The 27,003-nt window shown below is 41.7% G+C and overlaps 1 protein-coding gene across 3 annotated transcripts; it reads left to right on the forward strand.

The window, feature by feature from the left end:
• Positions 1-349: 349 nt before the first annotated feature.
• Positions 350-26,482, forward strand: PPM1F (protein phosphatase, Mg2+/Mn2+ dependent 1F). 3 transcript variants are annotated; one of them, XM_062631445.1, is made up of 7 exons: positions 350-642; positions 11,530-11,663; positions 14,777-14,976; positions 15,569-15,757; positions 16,887-17,030; positions 17,461-17,554; positions 17,847-26,482. In XM_062631445.1, the coding sequence occupies exons 1-7, from the start codon at positions 467-469 to the stop codon at positions 18,218-18,220; spliced, it is 1,311 nt and encodes a 436-aa protein (XP_062487429.1). In that variant the 5' UTR covers positions 350-466; the 3' UTR covers positions 18,221-26,482. The 3 variants fall into 3 exon arrangements, with proteins under 3 accessions (XP_062487429.1, XP_062487431.1, XP_062487432.1); XM_062631447.1 differs by having other exon boundaries at positions 351-642; positions 11,533-11,663; XM_062631448.1 differs by lacking the exon at positions 350-642 and adding an exon at positions 794-922.
• The last annotated feature ends 521 nt before the right edge of the window (positions 26,483-27,003 follow it).

Genomic DNA, 27,003 nt, shown 5'->3' on the forward strand with positions numbered 1-27,003 from the left:
ATTTTGGTGTGGATGGAAGCAAAAAGGGATTGTGAGTAACAAGACTTTGGGGGGGGGATTGTCTCTTGGGTGAACCCCTAACCTGTGCGCACTTCCAGCCGCACCTGGCCTGTCAGAGCGTGTAAACAGAACCCGCTGTGGAGTCAGTTGGGCTTTAGGATGAAAACCGTTCATCCGGGTGAGTGCTGAGCACGAGAGCGCTCGGTGGAAAGGCGCCCCCGGTCAGCACGGGTGTGTGCCGAGCGCTGCCACGTGGTCGCCCCGCCCCCGCATTCCAGGCATTGTTTCTGGCCCCGCCTCCCCCGCCTGGCGCCGCCCCTGCGCTCCGCTTAAAGGAGCCGTCACCGCGCCCTGTCCCCATCGCGTTCCCCTCCCTGGCCGGCCCCCTCGCACCGCCCGTCCCCGCCGGCGCCTGTCCCGCTCCCGGCGGTGGCGGCCGGGCAGGGCGCCTCAGCGCGGCGCCGTCATGGCGCTGGAGGTGGAGGCGACCGGGGCTCCCCTGAGCTCTTTCCTGAAAGACTTCCCGTCTCCGCTGGGCCCGGGGGAGCCGCTGCCGTGGAGCTCGGCGGGGAGCGGCGCCCTCAGCAAGGCCGAGGTGCCGGGCGCCCTGGCCGAGCGGGCGAGGAGCCTCCTGGGCGGCAGGTGAGAGCCCGGCGGTGCGGGCGGCCAGGGGGCTGCCCTCGGCCTCCCCTCGAGGGCGGCGCCGCGCTGACACTTGGCGGGGCCGCTGAGGGGAGCGGGGTAGCTGAGGGGAGCGGGCCGGGCCCGCGGGCGCTGTGCGGGGCTGGAGCAGGTGCAGGCGGCGGGAGGTGCCTCCTCCTGAGGAGACGTCCCAGCGCCGCCGGGCCCGCGGGCCTCGCGTGCCTGGGCTGCCCGGGGAGCGGTGCTCCACGTCTCCCAGGGAATTCTGGCTTTTTTCATTGTTATTATTATTTATTTCCCCTTTCTTAGTTGTTTTTTGTGGATACTCTCCTTAAAGCTGGGCTTTTAATAGCGCGTTTCTGCCACAGGCCTCCTGTCGAGCTCTGTGCTTTTATAGTAATGTTTGTGTGCTCTCGAAAACATTTCTCTCTCGCTCTTGGTGCACGAGAGATTAAATTACAATCCTGTAATTAGCGTGATAGGGTGATTCGTGTGGTAAAGTGCCAATAGTTTGAATTCAGGTCCCTAAGGGCATCTGTGTGGGTCTACTTAAAAGTCTGGGGAGGGAGGCAGTCAGTGAGCTGCAACCTGCCTTGCAGGGCTGTCAGGCGTAAGAAGCGAGCCAGCCAGAAAAGGATTTGGCTTCCCGGCCCTCTTGAGTTGTCCTGGTGAGCAGGACATGCCTACGTGGGTTTCTGAAGTGGATGTTTTCTCCAGACTTCAAGAGCGTAGTCACAACGCCACTGGAAAACACAGCTCTTCTCTCAGTGGTGTTTCTGTCATCCCTTGATCTTGGCAGAGAGATCTACATCCTGACCTGTTTAGACTTCTCTCTAAGACTGCTAAGAATTGGGATGTGACTTACTGCTTGTGGCAAGTTAGTGCTTCACAAGAACAAGTTGTCTTGCTCTAATCCCGTGTCTCCTGACACTGCCTCTGCTTCCTGAAGCACTTGGGCTGTATGGCCTGGGAGTTCTGGGGCTTACAAAGTTCCTACCACAACCTGCTTCATTAATGTGTGTGTTAGGAGTCAAGAACAGGGACTGCAGATGGTCTAAAAGAATCCAAGTGGAGAGCTGACTTTGTGCTGTTGTGCTGGGGGTAGCTAGTGAAGATGGAGTTAAGGGACACTGGTTCTGTTTAGGTATGTGCTGAATGTTACCCCCTTACTAGAGGAATTTGATAAAAAGCTGGAAAACTGATTTGCATGACACCTCTCTCTAGCTACTGTCTGGTGAGTTTATGAACACTGAATAGATTTTTGGTGGTGTTTTTGTTATCGTTGAAAGTATATGGGTGATTACAAATTAAATTGCCTTAATTAAGTTGCCTTTAAAAAATCAACTTAGTTCTGTGCTTTGTGTTACAGAGATGCTCCTGGGCATAACATCATTCACTTAAATGGTGTGCCTAAACTTAAAGATGAGAAATGCATGCAAAAAAAAAAAAAAAGAGTTTTTTCGGCTGTAGTTGAAAAAGACCCGGTTGATCATTGCATTACTTAGTTGTGCTTTGGCTAAATTGCTCTTGAACAAAACACAGCTGTTGCATTGCGTGCACTGAATCTTTGAACTCTGTGGGGCAACAGTGGTTCTGCATGAGCGCTTGAAAGAACAGAGCAATGCCAATCTTGAACAAATACTTCTCTAATCTGCCATGTGGGTCAGGCTGAGGTTTTCTAAGGTATGAAGCTGGAGAGATGTGGGATCAGTGCTTCAAACTGTAGTGATTTCTAAAACAGTAATTTTGAGTTACTGTATCTGCTAACATGCTGTTGTTCTTTAGTGGGCGTATTAACAAGTGGAAACAGAAAGAGTGCTGCTTTTGCAATGCCTTCATCTCACCTGTCACTTGTGGTGTTTACACGGAAAGGAGCCTGCCCTGTCAGAAGCTGCATTTCTCACATACCTGCCCTGCAGCTAGTGCTGATTAGACAGCTTGATTTGTGGAGCTTCTGTAGTCCTGAGCTGGCACAAAAGAAGAAAAAAAGGAATATAAAGGAAGGGAAAGAGAGCTGAAGAAAATAAAGCAGAATAGAAGTGTAGCAGTCTAGTTGTTTGTCCTTATTTCCACAAAATATACTTGGAAAACAGGACTACATAAGGAAAGTGTTTTCATGAATTCTTTTGGCTGCCTGCAGGCAAAACAGTGAAGCAACTCTGTGTGTGAAGCTGGGTGCATGGACGCAGTGGAGCATAACTGAAATGTCAAGCGTAGGGATCCCAGCAGACTTACAGCTCAGTTTTAGACTCCTGTGAGAAAGAGAAGCCTCATTTTGCAATTGCAAAAAGGCTGTGGGTTCCTGTTGGGAGGCGAAGTTCTTGCATGTGGAGCCCAAGGCCAGGCCAAGAATCTAGTTATTTCAGAAATGCAGGCCACCTTTTCATAGTCCATGGAATTAAGAACCAAACCTGAAGTCTCTGATTGTGTGAGGTACTGCCAAACATTGCACTTTTGTTCCCACATTCGCTACTACAGATCAACTCCAAATGTAGCTTTGATGGTTAAATAAACTTTTCAGTTGCTCTGAATACCCCAAATCTTTGCTGAAACAGATGAGGGAATGTAAGGAGACAGGAGAAAGAAGGATGCTAAAGGTTTAGGAAAAGGAATGAGGCTTACAAGACATGTAAATGTTTGTGTAGAAATTGTTGAAGATGCAGAAGTGATGCCAGATTAAGAAACAAATTTGTGAGAGGTCACTGAAGCTTAGACCTAGCGATCTGCTGTTGCAGGCTATCATCGTAGCATCCCTGGCACACAGATGGTAGCTCAGTGGAAAATATGCACATGCAAATATCACAGTGCCCATATAACCCAGTTTAACATTTTGGAGATGTTATCTGGGGTACTTCGCTGGCTTCTAGCATTGATCCTTGTTCTGTATTTCCTTAGTTGGGGACTTCTCTAACACTCCAGCATCACAGAATGTATTTTATGATGATTAGTAATGAAGAAGGATTTCTTGATAGATCAGTGTTATTTGGAATCAAGCTTGGCACACAGTTCTGCTTCTTATTTCTATCTTGTGAGATACTTCATTCACATTCACACAGATGTGTGGGTCATGTCTTGAAGGGCCCAAGCTGATAAAAGCCCAACGATATCCTTGGCTTGGCCAAAATACAGTGATGTTTAGCTTGTTCTTCCACTTACTTGGAGGCGTGTATCTTTGTCTTTGCAAGGAGAAACATTCTTCCTCCACCACCAATCAGGACTGCTGTTGCAAAGATAAATGGGGTAAGGAGTAACACATGTTATGTCCAACAGGGAGCTTCTGAATGCTATTGCTTTTCTAAGGCTGTATACCTCTCTTACATGGAAGCAGTTGGCTGTTCCAGGCTAACCCCCTTGAATGTCTTTACGCATCTAAAATGAATGATTTTGCCCATCTTCTGCAAATGCAGCTGGCATAGCTGAGCCCTAGCTAAGGGAGCCAACCACTTCTGCTTCCTGGCAGGACTTGTGCTTAAATCGCTAATCTGGTGAAGCTTTGCAGATGTTTCTACTTTGAATAATTCATTCAAATCAATGGAACTGCCTTTATGAAACTAAATATGTACATAAAACTCTGAAGAATTGGGGCAGGCTTAAGTAATCTTGTTTTGCAGAATTTTAGTTAACATACCCTTTTAGGTATGAGCTGTGTGTTCTGGCCATCTGTGAAATGGGTCAGTGTGGATGCAGAGTCCATTTAATTACTTCCAGAGCTTTAGAAATTAATGTGAAAATTTGTGAACTTGCACTGAAACAGAACACGAGATGACATCAGACCCCCAAATACAGAAATGTCTCCTTTTCCTTGATAAGAGCAGAAACTTGTATGACCATCCTGTGACACAGTCAAAGAACAATGTGAAATTCCAGCAGCCTTCCTGTTTGAGGAGACTTTACTGCAATAACAGTTGTGAGACTCCAGCTTCCTGATCTGCCCCGTCCCAAACGATTCACTGTGTTTCATCTCTTGGTTGCCTCAGCATCCTGTTTTGTGTCTTTGTGTTTTACACTGTAATGCTTTCACCTAAGGTGTGGCCCCAACGTCTTTATTTTCAGCATTTCCCTGCTTTTAGAATGGTTAATTCAGCAATTCTGATACTTCGATGGCTTTATGTGATGTAAGCAGGAAGAGGGGAAAAAAGTAATCTCATTTTGCATCTAGTTTACCTAATCTCTTAAAAGTCTCTTTAGTCCCTTCCTCTGTGAAAACTACTAATACCCTGGCTACTGTAACCTCTGCTTTTAATAAATCCCCTAAAATTTACTTCCTTATTCCAAATTTGTACCATTCAGTCTATGTTATTTTAATGCAATAATGCTTCTCATTGCTAAGAGCACATTTGTGGTATCAGCCATCCATTCATTTCCGACAAGAAAGTGAATTTCATGTGTGATTGCCTGTAAACTAACTTTCTAGTTTTCAGGGGACCAGTTGTGCTTGGTGTTGAACGCAAGCATAGGATTAGCAGGAGCAGCCTGCTCTTTCAGCAACACCAGTGTTCTCACTGGTTTGTGGTTAATAATGTTAGAGTTGGAAGCCTTGAGAAAGTTAATGCACAAGAGGAATGTGGTACTTCTGCTGTTAACTAGTTAATTTAGCAAATGGTTAACAAAGTGGCTCTGGTGTTTTTGGATGATGGTCAGAACCAGCTTGTTTTGTCATGTGTGGTTTGTCCGCTGATGGCTCTGAAGCTGATGGCAGAGCAACGCACAGAGAGAAATGCTGTGCAGCTCACACTGAACATGTGTCTGGGTAACTGTTTTGGGCAGTTCAGAATTGCCTCTAACAGTATTTACAGGCTGGACAAACAGTTAATTTTGAGATCAGTAAACTGCTTTTTAGAATACATTTCTTTATTTAAAACTCCAAGGGAGTGTCTCCTGCTACAAGATACTCTTAGTATTTTGGGAAATAATCACTTTGCCTTTAAAAAGGAAGTGTATGTATGGGGACACCTGCAATACAAGAGAGAAAAAATTGATGAAATGCTGAAAAAAAAGGCAAATGTATAATGATGAGGAAGCTTCTAGGGCTGACTCGGTGCTGTTTAAATCAGCTTCTTGAGTTCTGCTTGGAAAACTGAAATTGTCTGTCCCTAGAACTTGCATATTTTGCTCTTGTAATCTGTGAGAAATATCCTTTCTGTTGCTGTTTGAATTGGGCATCAAGATAAGAAATACTCAGTTTTGAAACAACAGGTTTATGGCTTAATTGAGAAGTGTCCTTTGTGGAATTATGTCTCTCCTGTTCTGCTGTGTGGTTTTTCTTCCTGCTGAGAAGGAAATGGAAGCAGCAGGTGACTGCATTGCATGTTCTCTGCAAAAACTGTTCCATGATGACTTAAGGGCCTAAGCAGATGGATTCTGGATTATAAAGCTGTCGCTTCTGATAGTTTCAGAAGAAAAGCTGTACAAAAAATGGCTTGGATGTTGGAATGGATGGAAACATGAACGACTGAAATTCTGTGTGTGGCATTGTTTATATACTTGTTTTGATTCCATCTTATCATCTACTGTAAAGACCTGATGTCATTAGTGCAAGAAACAACTTCTGTGCATTGTAGGATGTCAGATGTTCGCAGCAGATACATATTTGTACTTTTCAGGTCACAATCACCTGGGGAACTCTGGGTGCTGCTGTAATAAATACTAATGCTTAGAGCAACTTGGATGGAAACATTTTGTAGTTGATTATAAGAATAAAAATGGGGGAGGGAAATAAAAGTAGCAGACTGGGGAGAAAATACTGAATACAAGCAGCTTTTGTTTATGAGGAAACTTGTGACCTGCTATTATTTTGGCAGTATGAGAGGATCTTTCACTTACTAGAGAACTGCTAGTGCTTGCAAATCTGCACTAAAACTGCTTTGCTGATATAGCTGTAATGTGCTGGAAACACACTGAGTCTGCTCTGACAAACTTTGCTTTACTGACAAAGCTGTGCTGTATGTGATGATCTGGTGTTGCAGAGTCTGTGTAGCAAATAAGTGCACAAATATATCTTCCCTCTGATATAAGTCAGCTGCTACTGACTTCTAGAAGCTTTTGCTCGCAGATACAGCACCTCTCTGTTGCCAGCATATGCATGCATACATATATATATGCACACTCTGAAAGGAAAAGAGGATCATACAGTGGTGCTATAGCCTGCAATTCCAGTGCTGCCTTGTTGCCATCACTTTGTTAATAATATCTAGAAACAACATCATGTAACCTTTCTTTTTTCTCTTAAATTTGAAAGGTGAGAAGTGATCAACAGCTTGGCCAATACAGTTGGCAATCTCTCGTGCTTCTCTTCCTACAAACAGATTTCCTGACAGTACTGTGAGAGAATATCTGTGTGTCTGGGGTGGGAAGATGCCAGTTATTTTCCTTCCAAAAAATGCTTTGTGTAAACACTGGGTGTTTGGTATGTCCTAGAGAGGCTTTGTACCACTCTCCACCAGGTTACACAGAGCTTGCTTCTCTCTGCTCCAAGTGCTGAAGAGCAGCTGTTTGGAATCTGCCATCTGCTGCCCTACTCTGCTGTCTCAAAGCTGCCGTAAGCTGTGGGCATAGTGCACAACAGAAAGTCTGTCATCTGTTCCCAAGCCTTTGAAAAAAGTGCAGTCATAGTTGAGGCTCTGGATGAGAAGTGGTGGCCTGACCTTTGATGCTCTGGGTGCTTCTCCCTTGCCTGCAAAGCTGTTAACTACAGATTTCTCAATATACCCTCTTAAATTTGAGGGGAAGAAGAGGTGAGGGCATCTTTGAACTGGTGACTTGTCTGCAGCACTCACTGTGAGTGTACTGGGGATTTAATGACCCAATAAAACCAAATAAAATGTGATCTTACTGGGGTTTCTGCTTCCTGAAGGAACTTGTGTATATTCTGTTGTGTCCTCCTGAAAGCTGATATATAAGTGTTCAGTAAGTCTTTTGATTGAGCTGACTTACGTAAATACATTGTGGCTGTGACAAGGTGGTCTTTTAAAGTGAAATAAAATTGGGAACTAAATTGTTTTGCAGAAGAGAAACAAGGTAAACAACAAGAGAAGTAAGTTCTGTTCTATACCTCATGCCAAATCTAATATATGCAAATTATCACAATTGCTTTCTCCTTCTGTGTGTAACTTTATTTTGGCCCACAGGTCCAAAGGAGCTTTCCACAGCTCCTTTTAACAATACTGGATGTGTCCAGCAGTCTGGAATCTTTCAAGGAGGAGGATGGCATATAAATTTAAGTGTGTTCTTTCTTAGCATAAGTATTGCTTTACTCTTTAACAGTTCTATCTCTACTCAGGTTTTTAAATGAGACTTGTGTTTTCCCATGAAGTGGCCTGGGGATACCATGAAGTGTCTGGGGGATATGTTCCAGCCACTAGCAATCTGACTTTACCTGGTGGTGAAGCACCAGTGTCTCATCTGCACTGTTACAACATGCATTCATTCTTTTTTAGTATTTTTTTTCCATTGTGGTCAAAACACACCCTTTTTGTTAGCAAAGAAATAGCCTGTAGCAAAGAAATTCTAAGTCTGTTTACTACTAGCCTGTGTATGCTGAGGCTAGGCAATTAGTCTTGCGTGTGTCATAGAAATGGGGCTGACACATTTCTTCTAAGACACTCTTATGAGGAGGTAACATCCTTTCCACATAACACACCCCACCAGCTTCCCTCTTCTTCCCAACACAGTTGTTTTTCCGCTTAGGAAATAGCTCCAGTTTTTCTTCCGATTCAGGAAGATTAAATTATGCTTGTTCAGCCTGTCAGCAGGGTGTCCTGGGCTGCTTTGAAAGGAAGATTTTAACACTAAGTGACATTCTTCTCTTGCTTACAGAAAAGGTTTGAAGTCTGTTATGGTAACTGCAGTGGGCTTCTGCCTTTATGCTGGTTGCCATAGGTACTGTGTCTGCTTCCAGATCCTCTCTAGCCATGTGAGACCTTGTAGCTCTCAACTAAAGCAGCAGTTCTTACTCTTAATTATCTATTTTGTTAACCCTTGAAGTCTCTGATTTAGAGGATGAAATCAGAGCCATCTTTCATCTGAATGGAAGATGCCATTGCCTTGGACCTCCATTTACCTGAGCTTGAGTAAAAAACAGGTTGAGCAATATGGCAGTACTGGTATTAGAAGTTTATAAAGTAATGGACAAATATGTTCTGTTTGGAATTGAGATATAACTGAAGAGGTAGACTCATTTTTTAGGCTTTTATCTTTTGTCAGCATGTCAGAATCAACTGCTCAGTGTTGTTGCTGGCTGCATAACAAGTAAACTCCCAATAAACAACCATCTTCTTTGCACAGATTTGCAAAACTGTGGAGGGGGAGGAAATGCATAAAGGAAAACTGAATGAAGCTATCGGTACTGAGGAACCTCTGAATTTCCTTTTTAGGGACTGGGTGGCAACTGGAAAAAGTTGAAGGATGTGACATAATAACTCAAAAACTTTGTTACAGGCATCCTGTAAGCAGAGGTTTATTCACAGGACTTGTGAATTACAGCATTTAGTGTGTTGCCTTTTGTTTAAGCTTCTTTTCATGGACTCAGTTCAGCAAGCCTAGGCTCTGGAAAGCAGAAGTTGAGGAAGTTTAAAATCAAAGCATTAAGCCCTCTTCTCATGCCTAGCTGGAAACCCAGGCTAGATTTGAATATTTCTTCTAGCATAGCAGAGAAATTCTGAAGATAACTGCAGCTGTGGCTCTCACTGTGCATGAGAGTGAAGCATAGCTGCTTCACTTTTGTCTCTGTTCTTGGAGCTGAAACCTACTTTAACTAAAGCTCTTGATTTTCAGCAGCAGCAGCTACACATCTGACAACTGTTTGTGTGGCTTCTATTTCTATATTCCTTTCTTTTCCACCTCTACCAACAAAAACAGGAAGCAAGATTTTGTGGGGGGGTTGCCATATCTGTTTCAGATGCATTTCTTGCCTGACCTTTTAAAAGGTTTTCTGTTAGTGTCAAAGTATAAGCAGGCATTGTCAATTTAAACTTGGGTAGGAAAGGTACTGACTCCCCTGAACATATTAGCCTTAAAGAAAATGCCACTTTCTGGCTTCCCGTGATGTGATGTGACTGCAGCCGGCACTGAAAGGACTGCAAACACGTTGCCATCTATTTGAAGTACCGAAATGACTCATTAAAGTAGGCCATCACGGCCACAGAATGCGTAGCATGAAACACGCTTCTGTTAGCAGCCTGCTGACTAACACAATGCTTTCTGTTTGCTGCCACAGGAGGTACTCGTATGGGGCTGTGAGAAGATGACAAGGCCTCTCTTTCAGAAGCACAATGACAAAATGCATTTCAGCTTCTTGTCACCGAGATCTAAAACCTCATGGTCTTCCCCTCCCCACTCTTCTGTACGCACAGAACGAGTCATCTCTGCTGAACATGTGCAGAGACCAGTTGCTTCCACCATTTCTTACTCTGTAGCCAACCAGTATTACGCAGGACTCTAAATGTGTTACCCTTGACTTGCTGCAGGTGTCTTAATGTGTTTTGCTTTGGCTGCATAATTTGATACTTTGTGGGTATCAAACACTCCATGCACAACGGATAAAATGCTTTTTATGGACATCCATGCTTATTCTTCATTGTGCTCACAGAAAATATCTGGAATGTGTGTTATGTACTGTAATTTTTAGTGCCTGCCATGGGAATATAGTGAATATAAGAGTTGTTGGGGACCCACACTGGAGCTGTTTGTGAAGAACCGTAGCCTGTGGGAAGGACTCACACTGGAGAAGTCCACGGGGGACTGTCTCCCATGGGAGAGACCCCATTCTGGAGCATGGGGAAGAGTGTGAGGAGTCCTCCCCTTGAGGAAGAAGGAGCAGCAGAGACAACATGTGGTGAACTGACCACAACCCCCATTCCCTGTCCCCCTGTGCTGCTGGTGGGGAGAAGGTAGAGAAATGGGGAGTGAAGTTAAGCCTAGGAAGAAGGGAGGGATTGTGAGGGGATGGTGGTTTTAAGATTCTGTTTCATTTCTCATTGTCCTACTCTGATTTGATTGGTTATAAATCACACTGATTTCCCCAAGTTGAGTTTGTTTTGCCTGTGATAGTAACTGGTGAACCATTTCTTTCTGTCTTATCTCAACATGAGCTTTTTGTTACATTTTCTCTCCCCTGTCCAGTTGAGGAGGAGAGTGGGAGAGAGTCTTCGGTGGGCACCTGGTGTCCAGCCAGGGTTAACCCACCAAAAGCACGAAGCTTGCATGAAGTGTTGAGTAAAAAGGAGAGGCTGCATAGATTGTGTAGCATTACTGTCTTCTAGATGCTTCAGCTGAATCACAAGTCTTGGAGTCTTTTCTTATTCTCCTCCGCAGAGCCAGCTTTTTGCACCTTCATCCTGGGTGATTTCTTTGGGGAACTTCCAGTCAGGAGAAACTGAGTATTAAAGGGCTGTAGGTTAGTACTGAGCGTTACTTTTCTTGTGGAGGGAACTGGAGTCTTAATTAACCTCTTTGGAGATTGGTGTGTACCATAATGCAGAGATCCTGGTACTGTCTGTGGTTTACAGTTGACTGCAAGAAAGAAACGTTGTATAGTGAGTAGAAACAAAATGTTTGTGTTCAGAGGGTAGAAGTGAAGGTAGCAGTTCCCATGCAAGAGCTGAAGTGAAGGAGGTACCATCTGCGACTGGAGTGTGAGGCAACAGTTTGAAAACATGATTCATACGCTTCTTCCCCTTTGAATGCTTGCGAAGGCAGTTGTCTAACTGAAGATCTTACTAAAGAGTTGTATGGATAAATATTAAACATATGGTTTCCTCTACTAGTTTACGAATTAAGTTGGATTTACTGATTGCATGTAATTCTGAGGTCATCACCTGTAACCAGTGAGGTTGTAGCTCAACTTCAACTAATGCAGTATGGTTTTCTTTCCCTTCTTTTTCTTACCAGCAGAGGTGTTTCACCACTTCTTGCAGCATCGTTGATCCATGCTGCAGTTAATGAAGTTCTCCAAACAGACTTGACTGAATTCAAGCAGCAAAATGTGGAAACAGAAGAAGAAGGAGATGAGGAAAGGTTCACCTGTAAGTATGCTTTCTTTCTTTCTGTGGTTTTCCCAGAGGCTGTCTGTTGGAAGACTTCCATGTTTTGAAATGTTTCCCAGAATATTTGGTTAGCTGGCAAGCAGCAGCGAACAGAACCTTATTTGCTCCTGCTGGGTATCTGTGGGATGAAAGTAACTGTGCTAGTTTTGTGGGCAGGATGCAAACATGGGGTCTGGAGCCCCGGACAGATTGTGGGGGTTGGCTTTCTGGAAAGAGAAGAGTGTTTCTCTTCCCAAAAAGAATTAACGACTGTGTCCACTGGGCTTCCTGAACTGAACTAGTTCAGAACTTTTATTTTCCTCATTGGTAATTTCACTTGAATGGAACTGATTCAGTTCCTATCTTAAGTTGATAACCTTTTATATTTTTGAAGTGCCCTTTTCTCTTTGGTAAACTGACCTTAGATAACTACTCCTACATGTTCCTCTTGTGCAGCCATACTGGCACCTTAAATTCATCCATATAGTCCAGCTTGCTTTTGCTTCTTCTTGGGAACCAGATTTTGGGATCTGTGTCCCCTCCACAACCTGAACGTCTTGAAACCGTGGATCTTTCTCTTGGCAAGTTTCTTAATAGTCTCTGTCTTTAGTGATTATTTCTTCTCTTCCCACCCTCCCCTATAAAGATGGGATGCTGAGGGATGAAGAACCTGGTGCATAGCTTCTTCCTGATGCTTGCATTCTCTCCTGACTGAACTGTAGAGAGAACAGACCTTGGTGACTGAGTACTGGGTTTGTGCCTCATGTAACAGATGGTCCTATTACATTTACATGCTGAAATGTTTAACATTAGACTTCACCAAACCTTCAATCCCAGTGCCAAGAATTTAAATGGAGCCGGATGCAGGCAGAGTTGAAGATAAAAATGGAGGAGAGATGGCTTGGGCAAACTAGTTTATCCTGTAACAAGAAATGCTCGCCCTTCCATTTCCCTGGGATGACTTGAAGGCAGTTCAATGTGTCCCAGAGGGTGTGTTTCCAAGTAGACCTCTGGTAATGGCAAGGATGTGGCGCTTTCCAGAAGCCTATTCCAGTATTCACATACAATTCTGAAACAGCAGGAGGGGGAACATTTAATAAAGCCTGGTTGCACCCTGACTACTTCATCCCTTGCCTCCATGTTTGCAGCCTTCATGTGCCTGGAGAGATATAGCAGGTTTCCAGCACTTTGCATGGGAACAGCTGGCTTCGCATCAGCGTGGCTGGGCTCTAAACAACAACGTGCTTTGGCCCTCCTCCTCGGCCGCAGGGAGGAACCGGTCCGCGGCTCCACGGGCATGTGGGCAGCGGCGGGCGGTACCGGGCGGGGGGCGGATCGCGCCCTCTGCCGCCCATCGGCGGAGCTGCGACCGCCCGGAGGCCTGCCCGGGCTCTGCTGAGGCTGGAGCCTCCTGGCACCTCCTCACAGAGCCAGCCCGCAAGTATGTTCCGTAGGGATATAGGGACGTTCTCCTGTCCGAGAGCAATCGCACGGGCTTCACTGCAACTAACTTACCCGGGAGCAGGACTCTGCCCGAGATGAGCAGCTGGCTTGTGAGAGTTTTGTGTGACTAGATCACTGCAGTTGTAAGATAGTAAAGAAGTGCAGGCAGCAGTACTAGAGCATGGCTTTCTGCAGGGATCAAGCTACTTCCATGACTAGAAGCTCTGTATTGCCACAGTGGCCATAAGGCATGTGGTAAGACATGCCAAAAGTGGTATAAAAGCATCTTTCTTATTGTCTCTTTTGCATTAGAAAGAATTGTATCTTACTGAATTGTGACATTGTGTTCCAGTAGTATATCTTTATTTGTTATTGCTCAGGCTTTATAGGAAAATAAAGAACATCAGATTATAACCACATTTGATAAATATATAGGCTTTCAGCACAAATATTTCATTGGCCTTCCAATGTTGCTGAGAAGAAGTCTCGTTTGAGAACCAGGAGTTATAAAAAGGAATTCTGAGGAAGCTTTAATGCGAGCAGTGTTAGCAGAAGTCAGAATAGAACAGAAAAGATAGTTCATGTACTGCAGTTCTTGAGGAAACACATTACTGAGCAGCAAATTATTTTTGCTCTGTAGATGGTCTTTTTGCTGCTTTCTGAAGTTAGTTGATTCAGCACTGAGGGTTCTTATTCAAATAGCAAAACTTTAAATTATTACATATTCTGAGAGACTGCATTGCAAAGCTAGACACAATGCCAAACTGAAGCATTCAGTCTGATGAACAATAAGTTTGGATTAATTGATCTTTGGGACCTATCCAGGAAAGGATTTGAGTGTCTGGCTGGAGCTTTTCACACTCTGCTCAATGGATGTTTACAGTTGTGCTCTATAATGACAGAGCAGGAAAGTGGTGGAAGTGTTCTGCTGTCTTTTGGCTCCTACACCCATGTGTTTTTAAAAACATAAAGACAACAGATTAAATTCTCATCTGTTCAGCTCAGCTATGAGTTGAGCTATTGATCTCAGCAAAACATTCTCAGGCTTCCTTGTCATTTCAGTGGAAGTGGTTCAGTAGGACATAACCTAACTCAAAGCCAGGCTAATGTTTTTCAACCTTTGTGTCCACGACAGCAGCCGTCTTTTATCTTGAAGGCTTTTCTGCCCACTTGTTTTTTCTGTTTGGTTGTTTTGGGCTTTTTTTGTTGTTGTTGGTTTTGGGTTTTATTTTTTATTTGGTTTGGGGTTTTTTTTGGCTTTTTTTTTTTTTTTAGGATGTATTTCTACCACTAAATCTTGTTAATTTTATTTCCATAATAATATTTACATCTAATATGCCAGCCTGACGTAATATAATGTAATATAATATGGTATCTTTGTTATGATTTTTGTGATGTAATCACCTACTTGATAACCCTCTATTTTGAAAGAGAATGAGCAAGTAGCTTTTCTTATCTTTGCTGTTATACTGTTTTCAGTTCCAACTTTTTATCCCCATTATTCTCAGAAGCCTATTTTAATTCTTGCAGAGCCTGTAAAGGCAGAGTGCTGACTGTGTGTATATAGCTCTAAGCAAAGAGCTGTTAACATTTGAAGGATAGACAAGCCAAAAGATGGGGTAATGTAGGCAAGTGGGCATACAACTTACTGTCTGTCTTTGTGCTGTCAGTGCTGGATGGAGAGTCATTGCAGCGTTGCTTCTTTAACAAGCTCTGGGATGTTTGCTTTGAGTGGCAGAAGCAGTTGCCACCACTGAGACCACTGAAGCGGTTCCTGCTTGTTTCTATCCATGCCATCCGTAACACCCGGCGGAAAATGGAGGACCGCCACGTTCTGCTCCCAGAGTTCAACCAGCTCTTTGGTTTATCAGTAAGTGTGGACACAAGTGGGGAGGCCAGTTTGTTAGATTTTCAGTGTTCCTGTACACATAGTGATGGGTGATCTGTGAAGGGTAAGAATTTGTTACCACAGGTTGTTTTATCATGTCTTGAGCTAGGACTTACTGACTCGGGTTGCTGCAGGCTTACTACTGGCCTGGTGAAGAAGGATCTTGTGACCTTGGGTTTTATGTCATAAGAGAAGTTCACCTACTGTTAGGTTGCTGGATTTACAATGTTCTTGTGACTGAGGTAACATATATTAAGAAAAGAAGGGGGAGAACAGCCATTGTGCAAGTGCCAATTAATGAAGCTGCAGTGGAACTACATAACCAGCTGTCTGCTGATTCAGTTCCAGATTACTTTCAAGGATATTAAATGACTGACAGCAAACAAGGAAAAGTCCCCTGCAAAGTACCCATTTGATCCATTTTGCATATGGGTAAACTGACTTAAATTGCCCTTACCCATGCAAAGTTGTATGAAAGAAGGCCCAGGATAAAGCATCTTTGCTGACTGGTACCAGTCTATGAGCTAGTTTGGTTTTGAACATGAATATTTCTTCCTTTCTCTCCCCACAAAAGGATGACACTGATCGTGCTTTCTTTGCGGTATTTGATGGCCATGGTGGAGTGGATGCTGCCAATTATTCGGCAACCCATTTACATGTAAATGTTGGACTACATGAAGAGATTGTTAAGAATCCAGCTGAGGCCTTGAAATGCTCTTTCCAGAAGACAGATGAAATGTTTCTTTTCAAAGCCAAGAGAGAGGTGAGTGGGTAGATTAATTCCATTGTGTTTAAACAACATTGAGAACTGTTGGACAACATGGTATTATCCAGAAAAATCTGCCAGTACAGTTTCTTTGAATCACTGACCTTTTTATGAAATTATGCTACATCAAAGATTTTCTTTGATCAAAACATTTCTTTTTTTTGAGGAAAAACAAAATGACAGTTTTTGCGAGTTCAAGATGAGTGATTGAAAAGAAGTGTTAAGTGGTTTAAATGATTCTGACATACTAATTAGTTGAGAGAACACTCTGCTCCCTCTTTGCCTAAATTAGGCAGCTTCTGGATGTCCTGTTGTCCTTTTCCTGGTAATTCAGTGACTGTCTCCCTCTTTCTTGTCCTGCCATTAATGTCACAGGAGGTCGTAAGATGAAAAATATTCTATGATTTAAATCGGGCTCTTCAGTTCGTTAAGGATATTGATCAGCTTTGAATCAAGTTGTATGATGATCATTCTTTCTTCATATCTACATAATGAGAGGATGTTTTATTATACAGTTTAATGAGAACTCTTTTGTTATAGCAGTAACTGAATATGGAAGTATTCATTGTTAATACCTTAATTTCTGTCAATGAGGTACAAAAGAGGGACCAGCATCTTCATGAGGTCTAATTTTTCACTAATCTAGGGAATCTAGGATAGTGCCCTCATTTGTTTACATCATCATTTAAATACTCAAGGTTAACGGAATGTATGTGGAGCAAGGTGTCTGTAGTTGCTAGTGATAGAGAATGTGAAAGGGATTGGGAAGACCTCTGTGTGTGAGAGAAATGTTTATACTACTGAAATTCAGAACCTTTTTATTTTCATTTTTATATTCTCTCTGTGGTTTGAACAATAGAGGTCTTAGTCTCCTACACCAGTTTTGGAATTAATAACAGAGAAGGAAGAATGTAACAGGCAGTATTAGCCAGCTGCATGTTGGAATATGTAAATAGTTTAATTCAAGTCTGTCTAATGCCTGTACCTTTTATTCAGGTACCTAAATTATGATTGGCAGGTCTAGTCTGCTGCATTTAAGTGTGATTAAACCTAGGTTTGCAATATTGCCATGTAACCTTGTAGAACTTGTTGAATATTCACCTAATATATCTGTGTTCTTCCGTAGAAGCTGCGGAGTGGTACAACAGGTGTATCTGCACTGATTGTAGGGAACAAGCTACACATAGCATGGCTAGGGGACTCGCAGGTAATGCTTGTACAGCAAGGAAAAGCTGTGACATTAATGGAACCTCACAAACCGGAAAGAGAAGTAAGTCTGACTTGGTGTTTTCCTCTCATGCACATTTTGTTAGAATCTCTGATGAAACCTTTCGGAATCAGGCCTTCTAAAGTGAAGTGTTTGGTGCTTTACATAATTGCATATGGGAAGAAGTGGCAGGAAAGGGTACTCATCTATATGGGAAAGAACATCATGATACAAAAACTTAAGAACTCTGCTTTTTTTGTGGACAAGCCATGGTATAGCTGGGAAGTAGGTGGGTTGTTTCTGGTAATCTTAATTGCTTGTTTCCACCCTAGATTCTGATACATGTGCTTGCTATATTCATAGTATAAATAGAGAAGCTGAAGCAGCTTTTGGTTTTGGGATTTGTCTTTTTTCCTCCTTGATTGGATAACAGCAAGGTCAGTAAGCCATGAGTAGGCTTTCAGTATAAAAATTGTATTCTACTGTTTTTCAGGATGAGAGAGAACGTATTGAGACTCTGGGTGGTTGTGTGACCTATATGGACTGCTGGCGGGTTAATGGTACCTTGGCTGTCTCCAGAGCAATTGGTAAGATAAACCACCAGAATTAGTAGACTTCAGCTTAAATTTGATTAAAACTCACCACCTGAGACTGTATGTTATGTTTACTGTAAATGACATTTTGCTCAGCATTGACCAAGTAGTAAATCACTCTTACTGTCTTTGCCATAAGGTTGTCTTACAGCTGTGTAACTTACATAGCTTGCAGCCATATAATCTTATTGGGTTTACAGTGAGGATGGTAAAAGCAGTTGGTGCCTGAAAAAGGAACTGTTAACATTTGAAGTAAGAAAGCCTTTGTTTTGATTGTTTGTCATAGGTGACATATGTCAGAAACCCTACATCTCAGGTGATGCAGATGGAGATTCGTTTGAGCTGACTGGTTCTGAAGATTACTTGCTCCTAGCCTGCGATGGATTCTTTGATGCTGTCAAGCCATATGAGGTTGTAGACTTGGTCTTAGATCATTTAATGCAAACCAAAGGAGTGGGTCTCAAAGCAGCAGAAAGACTGGTGGCTGCTGCAAAGGAAAATGGATCCAGTGATAACATCACTGTTCTGGTGGTCTTCTTGAGGGATCCTCAGGACATCTTGGCAGACTGTCTCAAAGACCCTAAGAGCCTTGGGGCTGGTGATGACGCTCAGAGCTCACCCTTTAACTTCCTCAGCTGTGAGGCGGCAGCCACACAGTGACAAAATGTGCTTAATCTGAACATTCAAATAAATTCACATAAGGAACTGCTTTCCACTGAAGAAGCCTCTAATAAAATAGGTAAAACATGTCAGGAGAGAAATGACAAATGGACAAACATTTAACAAAAGGCAAGACTCCTTTTACTGAATTCCCATTTGTCTTTTCCTTCCTTTCTTCTCCCTTCAAAAAACACTGAGCAGATGTGGAGATTTGTACACCTATTTTGTCTCTGGGAGCAGACTTCTAACATGTGTCCCAGGGCTGCTGGTCATGTCCCTCTGCCCTGGAAGTGGGAAGAAACCATAATATGTATAAGCTAATGGGTGAGAACACCCGTTTGTGAATTCTGAGTGAAAATTGAAAATTAGTGCTTAAAAAGAATGCTGTATGTTGTATTTAATTGTGATGTTAGTTTGGAGATTGGGAGGACAGATAGAAAAGCTTGTTATTGTGTGTGGTCTGCAGGAACAGGCTTGGTGTGTGAGACTGGGTGACACCATTATACTGTGTAAGTTGCTTTTGTTTTGTACCAAAGATGAAATGAGAATGATGTGGCCTCTTCATTCAAACAGAGACATTTAATTTTGTTTGTATGGAGAGGAGAAAATAAAACTGACTGAATGCTCCAGAAGAAGAGCAAGAGAGCTAACTAGAAATATCCCAGGCAAAATGATGCAAATCAGCTGCTTCCTGGGATGCTCTGGTTTATAAACTGGAATCCAATATTTAACTGCACTGGATTATTTTCCCCTAAAAAAACATGCTCTAGTGGCTGTTTGGCAACCTGAAAAGAAAGGACCCTTATTGTTGTATTTGGGAGAGATCTTTACAGTATGTGTGCTCTAGCAGTTAAATATGCTGTTTCTGCCATTTTTTTGTGTACTATAACAAATGAGAATTTTATTTTTATTCTAAATGCTTGTTTATTTACTGAACTTTACAGTTGGAGGAATTTTTTGCAGTGTTACTTTATTGTGGTTTTTATTTAAATTAGAATTTTAAAGTGGCTGTGTCTTTATTATCTGGGTTTAAAAACTGACTATCCTCAAGTGCCTTAAATATTTCACCCAAGGATTGCTGGCTTTCTATCATATTCTGGTGAGCCAGTTTATAGTGTTTTTAAAATGTGACTTTTTTATTTCAATACTAATGTTTAATGCACTTAAATGTTTCTTTTTTTGTGTGAATTATTTTAGTGGGAACTGGATTTTAAAAAACAACTTTCATTGTTGCCAAATCTTGTGGCTTGCCATAAAAGCTTCAGAATACTTACTGTGACTTACCCCCTACCCCATGCAAAAAGCTGTAGTTAACCATAAAGCAGCAAGTCTGAGTCATCATGACTTTCATTTAAAAACAAATATGCTTTTGACCTTCACAAGAAAATGTAATAACACAAACTAGAAACAGTTTAGTAACAGTTTCTGATTAATAGATGGTTAATTTGGCCATACTCTGTGAATTTTTTGGGTCTAAGTAACTCTCTAAGGAGATACAAAGCTAAGGGGAGGATGAAAGAATCCTAATGAATGTGTATGTTGTTGTGCAACTGTTATTTCCATTACGTGCTAGAGCCTCTGGTTGTGTTTTGTCTTGCCTTACTAGCCTGGCTAGCAGGACTCGACAAGATCTGAAGGCTCAACAGTAAATGTGTTAGTAATTCCTGTATCTAAACAAAAAGTGCTTTACATCTGGCCCCAAGATTGTGTGCCTAATTTAGAAGCACATGGCATTGCAATATGTCAGTGCTGTTGATTAAAATGTGTTGAACATTATTGTTGCTTAGGAAGGAAATTTAGGTAGAAAAGTTGAGATGGCTGAAAGGAAGAACAGTGTGTCTGAATCATTAGCTAGTGTAGGGCAATGCAGCTACCCAAATGACTTGAGTGCTTTGCTGGATTACTATGAACGATCATATAGTTGAATGTAGAAACTCCTCATAAGATACCATCTCATTGCATAGCAACTCAGATAGTGACTTCCTTGTTCTGCTATGCAGCAACAGGGAGCCCTGAGAGCGTTGCAGGTGTTTTTCTGTCCTCCATTTTGCTGTCCTAAAATATGTGGAGAATGCTTTTGGTGATGGCAACCTGGTGTTAGGGGGCTATCAATTTTTGTAGTGAACCTGCTTCAGTTAAGGAAGCCTTTAGACTTGCTTAGTAATCTCTTCGGATTTACCATCTCCTATCTCTTTGATTTCTAACCCAGATACTCAGTGTCATGCTAAGTTCTGATGACCACTAGTGCCTCTTGGTGTCTTGGAAATAGTTCTCATTATTAATATGGTAAGGATCACACAGAATTGTTTGATTTCACTGCTGAGTGAGGGCAAGCTGTTGTATTCATGAAGGGAGGTGTGCAAAGTTGGTGAGTTTGTAGTATAGCTTGGTTTCTGATATTTGCCAAATTTCCTGAAACATGGAGGGACCTGAACAAGCCAAGTTCTTCATAACGATCTTTGTATTTTGGCCTTTTTGGGGCAGATTTGCATTACTGAAGAAACAAAGTCTTAAGACCTTCAGTGAATTCTTAGAGTTATGTGAGAATATCTTTCTTTTGTTTCAAATTTGATATTGGTTTGTTGGGGTTTTTTATGGGAGCTGAGTGAAATGGGCCTTTAGAAAGCTGTCTGTGGTCATCAGAAAATTTAATTCTCAAGCTGTGCTCTCAGGAAGAAATCCTGTGTTCTGAGAAGCTGTTCCCCTATATAGAGGTTTTCATTCTGAATGACCTGTTGCCTCATCCCTTTGAGATGTAAGGGATAGAAGCAGTCTTTGGGAATTCAGATTTCAGTAGGGATTAAAAATATTTCCTTTCTTTTCAGAGACTTCTTGCTAGCTTTAAGAAGTCTGGTCACATCTGTAGGAGTTGTAACTGGATCACGAATGGCCGTTTGTATCCTGTCAGTGGAATAAATAAGTTCTAATGTGTCCTCTACAACAGAATTCCAAATACTGTTTGGGGGGGAAATCGGTCTTGGCGATGTCTTGTCTATCCTTGGCAGCCTGATCAAAACCTATGGAAACTCTTTTTTTTTAACTGAAGCCGCAAGATTACAATTTCATGCTGAACCAGTAATGAAAGCGTGACACAGGATGCAAGTATGGGTTTGAAAGTGCACTTTTCAATTCTGTTGCAAATGGTTATCAGGATGGTCTAACCCTTGGGATGGGAAGGCAACCTCCAGGTTTTGTTTCACTTGTGACTTTGAGATCACTTTTAGAAGCCACCAGCTGTAACACACAATGCTGTTACAAGAACTGCCACTAGTATGGGTGGTGAGGAGAGAGGGAAGGAGCTCTAGCAGAAGGTATGAAGTTGAACTAAATATTCCAAAATATGAAATGGTGCTATGTTTTGAATTTACAGTCCTAATCTGCTACATCAGCTTTTCTTACCTTTTCTCTTAAAACTTCTTGGATATCTGGCGTTGGCTGTTCTGTTTTCCTTCCCTCTCTTGGTTAAAAATAAGACATGATTTTGGTGACAGAGTGCTCCCACCTATCTGGGACTTCCCGGTGTCATCTGCAAGTACTAACACTTGTCCACCAATGTCAAATCAACTAATGCCAAATGGAATGATTTGCCTGTTTCCTTGTTGTCTTTCTGAATAGCCTGCAACAAAACCAATTATTGAGTCTAGCCAAACTCTCTGAAGCGGTAGTAAATAGCTGAAGGATTCCATACAAATGTGCAATGAAAAATGAGAGTATTTTCGTATTTTATTAGACTCCAAATGAATGGTGCTGCTGCATTTTAGCACCCAGCTTCTTAAAGCATCCGGCATATTTAAAACACAGCATGCTTAAATTGTTGTATTGTGCTTAATTAAAAACTAGCTTTAGTCATTCTGCTTAGTGGGTATCCAGCATCTCCTTTGCTTGTGGGTAATTCATACTTCTACCTTTCTCCCTTTCTTTCCCTTCCCTACCTCACCCTCTCCAACAAAGAAACATACCTAAGACAGTCTTCTGGGGCTGACATAGACAGGATTATGATTTTACAAATTGCATTTGTTGAGGGGTTGGTTTAGGGTTTTGTTTTCTTTTTGAGAATAGGATGGAAATACAGGGAAAGTCTTTAGAACAGAGGGAGATTAAGTAAAATCCACCCTCTGAGTGATGGAGGAGTGAGAGACAGGAATGCATTTAACTATTATTAATGCCTATTTTAAAAAGGAAGTGGGCTGGAAAATAGAGCTACAAATGTCAGTTCTTTAGAGTGAAATACCAGTGCCTGAAAGAATTAGAAACACACCCATTAAAAAGGCAAAACTCAGATGTGGTAACTCTGTCTTCAAACAGCCCAGAAAGGAATCACAGTAAAAGCATCCAAGGTGACTTACTGTGACCCCTCAACACTGTCTTGGAAGCTAATAGTACTAAATGGATTTTTCTAAACATCCTTCTGCATGAGGAGCAGCTAAGAGGGAGCATCCAGTAGATGTAGTTGCTGGTCACTGCACAACTGCTGCCATGAGTAAGTGCCATGAAGTGTGTTAATGAATCCATACGGCTGGTGAGCTCTCATAAGATGAGTAATTGGGCACAGAGTGGTTACAGCAGAGTTGGCAGTTGAATAGTGTTAATCACAGTGATGACTTTAATAGCATTTAATAGACACTTATCTGAATTCAAAGTCAGATGAGATGCTGCTCATTTTAAAAGCATTTCCAGTGCTATTAGCTTCCTGTCATGAAAAGGCACTAAAATTTCCATTTTTTTGTTGGATGTTGGGAAAAGTGCTTCTCTTGCTTTCTGAATTCTGGAGATAAGTTGGCTGTCTGCACTGGAACACTCATTTTCAGCTGATAGCTTAAAGCAGTTGTTTGAGTTTAAAACTTCCCTCCCGAGCAGTCCTTTAAAAAGTAACAAAAAGGTGCTTCCAAAACAAGTGGCTGAGAAACATGAGTGTTTCTGAAGGGCCCTGAGAAAAGGTAACCAGCAAATACCCTCAGTCTGTAAAGAACATAGGCAGTTAGTTGGACTGCTTAAAGTCTAAATTAAGATTGCAGCTCTACTCTTTGTGTGAGACCCTGTTGGTTAAATTACTAGTGTTCTTATGGATGCAGGTACTTAATGCACGGCACCAGACATGGTCTATTTCCATTCTTACAGGTACATTACTTAGGTATCAAGCAAATGCTTTAGGGAGAAGGTGGGGGGATGTTAGCCACAACAGAGCAGATTGCAGATGATTCATATACAATTTAGCTCTGGTTAAGCCTGATTTAAATTTCCCTGCTTAGTTCTATTACTGTCCCTTTTACAATTGGGCCTGTGCCACTGCACAAAATCCTAGTAAGAAGTAATGGTCCTTCGCCCCTTTTTGAGGAGCAAACAAGTCCTGGTAAACAAAATGTCATTTAGGAAGGGTTGGAGAGGGAGAAAAATGAGCTTTCAAATGAGTGCAGAATTTCCCAATCTATGCTAAATTATGTATTCTCGCTAAACATGTGTTTATAGCAGGTCTGATTGCATTTGAGCAGTTGTCCTAGAAAGCAATAGGTTTCCTGCCAAGGTAGGCATAACCTTTAAAACTGGCAGCACCAAACCCAAGAGGTTAGTCCTCCTTGCTTTCCTAAGTCAAGCCACTAAACCAGCTAGCCCTGGTACATATTTGTTTTGCAGCATTGACAGCTCTTAAGAGCTAAGCCAGCCACTTTCTGCATATGTTTTGGTTAGTTTTAATGTATTTGTTGGATTTCACTGTATCTAAAGTTATTTCTGTTGATAGCAGTTGTATCAGCCGAAAAGCAGTCAAATGGAGACATGAGGGGGTGACTGGACCTGAACATGTATCTGTCATAGAGATTTCTTAAAATACTACCTTATTGTGATAACCTTATCTCTGAACAGAACAGGAAACCAAAATCTGACAGAGAATCACTTAAACCTTTAGTTTGGTGTGAGCCGTCAGAGCCTGGACACTTGCAAGCCTTCCCTACAAGCTGTTCAGTGTTGCCAGTTGAATGGATTTTCTGAGCCCTGCATGCTGCTGCTGGTGCACACAGAAATAAACAAAAGACAGCTGTGTTGGCAGCAGAGAAAATTTAGCAAGATGCTGCTTTTGTCAACCAGAAGAGGACAAAATCGATAGGAAAAGAAATGTTTTCAAGCATCTTGGAATGCAAACAATGGAATACAGAAAAAAAAAGCAACCTAGAAGAGTTGGCAGCACACTGTCAGCTGAAAACCACTGTTTAAAGCAAATGAATTTGGCTGCTTTGTAATGTCTGCTTTATTTTGTTAACAAACTCCTCTCAGTCAGGGTTCCGTATCTTGTTGTTGATATGTGCTTTTTAGTCTGAAGAGAGAAGATATATTTAACTTCCTAAGGAGCTGAATGTATCTGGGCTTTGTGACTAGTTAGGTTGTGATTATTGAATTTTCTCTCAACTATTAAGCCTGATTATTCGTTTCCAGGAGATATTAATAGAGTGAGTACTGAAATTACTAATGATGAAATGGTTCTGGATTTCCATGCACAAGAAGTTTATCAGTCTTTCCTGATCCACCAGATCAATTCTTGAAGTTTATTATCATTTGTGAGGCAATACCTGAGGCTTATGGAAGGTTTGTCTCTTTGGCAAACGGAGCAGGAAGGTGTGACCATCCCTTACTGCACAAGGTATTTATCCTTTTACCTAGGGGGTGATGGTTCCTTTTTGGATGTCTTAAGGATAAGGAGATAATGGCTAGAGTACTAGAGAGAATATGGGCACCTTCTCAAGGCAATTAAATACTATGACTTCCTCTTTTTCGTGTTGCCCTTTCTAACTTGGTTAAATGGCATTCTGCTTAATACTGGATGATTAATGCTGCTTTCTTTTATTTTTTTTTTTCCTTTCAGTGTGTTTAATAATAAGGTGTTTGTCTGGGGGGTTAAAACCTTATACTGGAAAAAACAAACAAAAAAAAGGCCAGTATAGTTTTAGCTTGAAGTACTTTTAACTACTTTGATTACTTTTAACTTCCTCTTCTAAAAGTCAGTCCTGCTCTATCTCCTCCTTATTCTCTTCCCAGTTTTCTTCTATCCTTTATATCCTTTTACACTGCCAGTCCCCCTCCCCAAAATGCTGCTTCTTAGACTGTAAACTCCGTTGGCTGTTAAGTCAGTTTAGTTGCCACTTCATAATTTTCATTTTATCTGTGTTCATAGTGAATGTGGTCTGATCTTTGGAGGCTGCAACACCGAGTGTAGGAAGTACCATGTCAGCTAGGACAATAAGAGACTACAACAACTGTTACGTTTTTGGCATTGACCACTATTGGATGTGTAAGAAGAAAATGCTGTTATTTGCATGTTATTCCATGGGAATACTTAAGCTTATTTCAGGTAATAGTAGCTCTCATCCTGAACACAGGACTTCAGAAATATTCTTGTCTTTGTATTTCCTTGTTCTGCAGATTGTGTTTTCAAACATTTGCACTGATTAGAGTAGGGAAAAAACGCCTTCTAACTTTCTTCACCTCTCCAGTTCTCTCTTTCTTGCCCTAGTTGGCGGAACAGGCAGGATGGTAACTGCAGCATACCTTGTGGCTAATCAACCTCTCAGTCAGTGTAATTCTTCAGTGTCTGCTCTGTACGACAACTTCAATCTTGTGCTTATTTAGTGGTAAGTTAGACTTCTGTAACTACTTCTGCTGACTTAAAAAATTGTGTTCTTATCAGTATTAAAATAGTACAAGAACAGAACTGTTGCTTTAGGCACATTTCTTGCCACTATGTTGGCTAATGAACCTTGAATGAAAGTAAGAGGGCCAGTGACTTTGAAATAGAAGCTGTTAGCCAAGTGTTGTAGAATTGTAGTCCTTATTTATTTTGTATGCTAATCTGCACTTGTGACCCTGAGCAGAAAAGCTGCAGTACAGCAGGTTTTATAAACTGTGGCTTAACCAGTTACCTAGTATCTTAAAACTCTTACTTAAGCTGTCTGGTTTTGTGCACAGGTCAGAAACCTGTTGTCATCGATCATTAAATGCTATGCATATTGTACATTCATTTACATGGATTGTTCTAACAGTGCTTGTGTGTATTATGCTACATTACCATATTTTTTATATATATGTATGTATTGCATGAGGTTTAATTGTTGGGGTTTTTTGTATTGTCACTTTTATATTCACACAGTGCCTCATGTATCTATTTGCATATTGCAAGAAGTTGTTTCAAAGCAGTGGTTGGAACAGGTGGGGAGAAAAACTCTCCACTGTAGGACCTGGTGTTTCTGAAGTATTAATAAAGTATAGTGACTCGAAGCATTGTTTGTTTCTTTTCTTAAATGTATTTTTAATTCTAATACTTCAAATAGCTGGATCTGCAATATTGCACATTTTGAATGGTTACCCTATCACCAAATCTTACTTTCTTCCATAGCGCCTTCCTGGGAAAAGAGACCAGTGGAAGCAGTAGAAGGAAGCAGTCCTTGGAATCAGAGAGCATGCTTACTTGAAATGATAATGTCACTAAAACCATTGCAGAAATGGCCTGTGTACCTCTTAAGTCATTGGTTTGATCTAAGTTTTCTTTCACTGTTTTTACCAGCTAACAGCAGCAATAATGCAGGTTAAGTTTCGTGTACAGTAATATGGGATAAGGATCTGAAGGTCCCTGTTGCAGCAGAGATTTGTGACCAGTTGTTTAATAGCATACTTGTGAGAGAAGTGGTCTTTAACTGCTGAAGTGGAAGGATGGATGGTGAATTCTTGGAGTACATTAGGGTTAATTTGCTACATAGAGAAAGTTTTCAGATGGATGGTAACCTTCAAAATATGGCTTG

The sequence above is a fragment of the Pezoporus occidentalis genome, unplaced genomic scaffold (assembly GCF_034315485.1).
Source record: "Pezoporus occidentalis ecotype Australia unplaced genomic scaffold, CSIRO_AGI_Poc_V1 ctg37, whole genome shotgun sequence".
In the NCBI taxonomy this organism is placed as follows: Eukaryota; Metazoa; Chordata; class Aves; order Psittaciformes; family Psittacidae; genus Pezoporus; species Pezoporus occidentalis.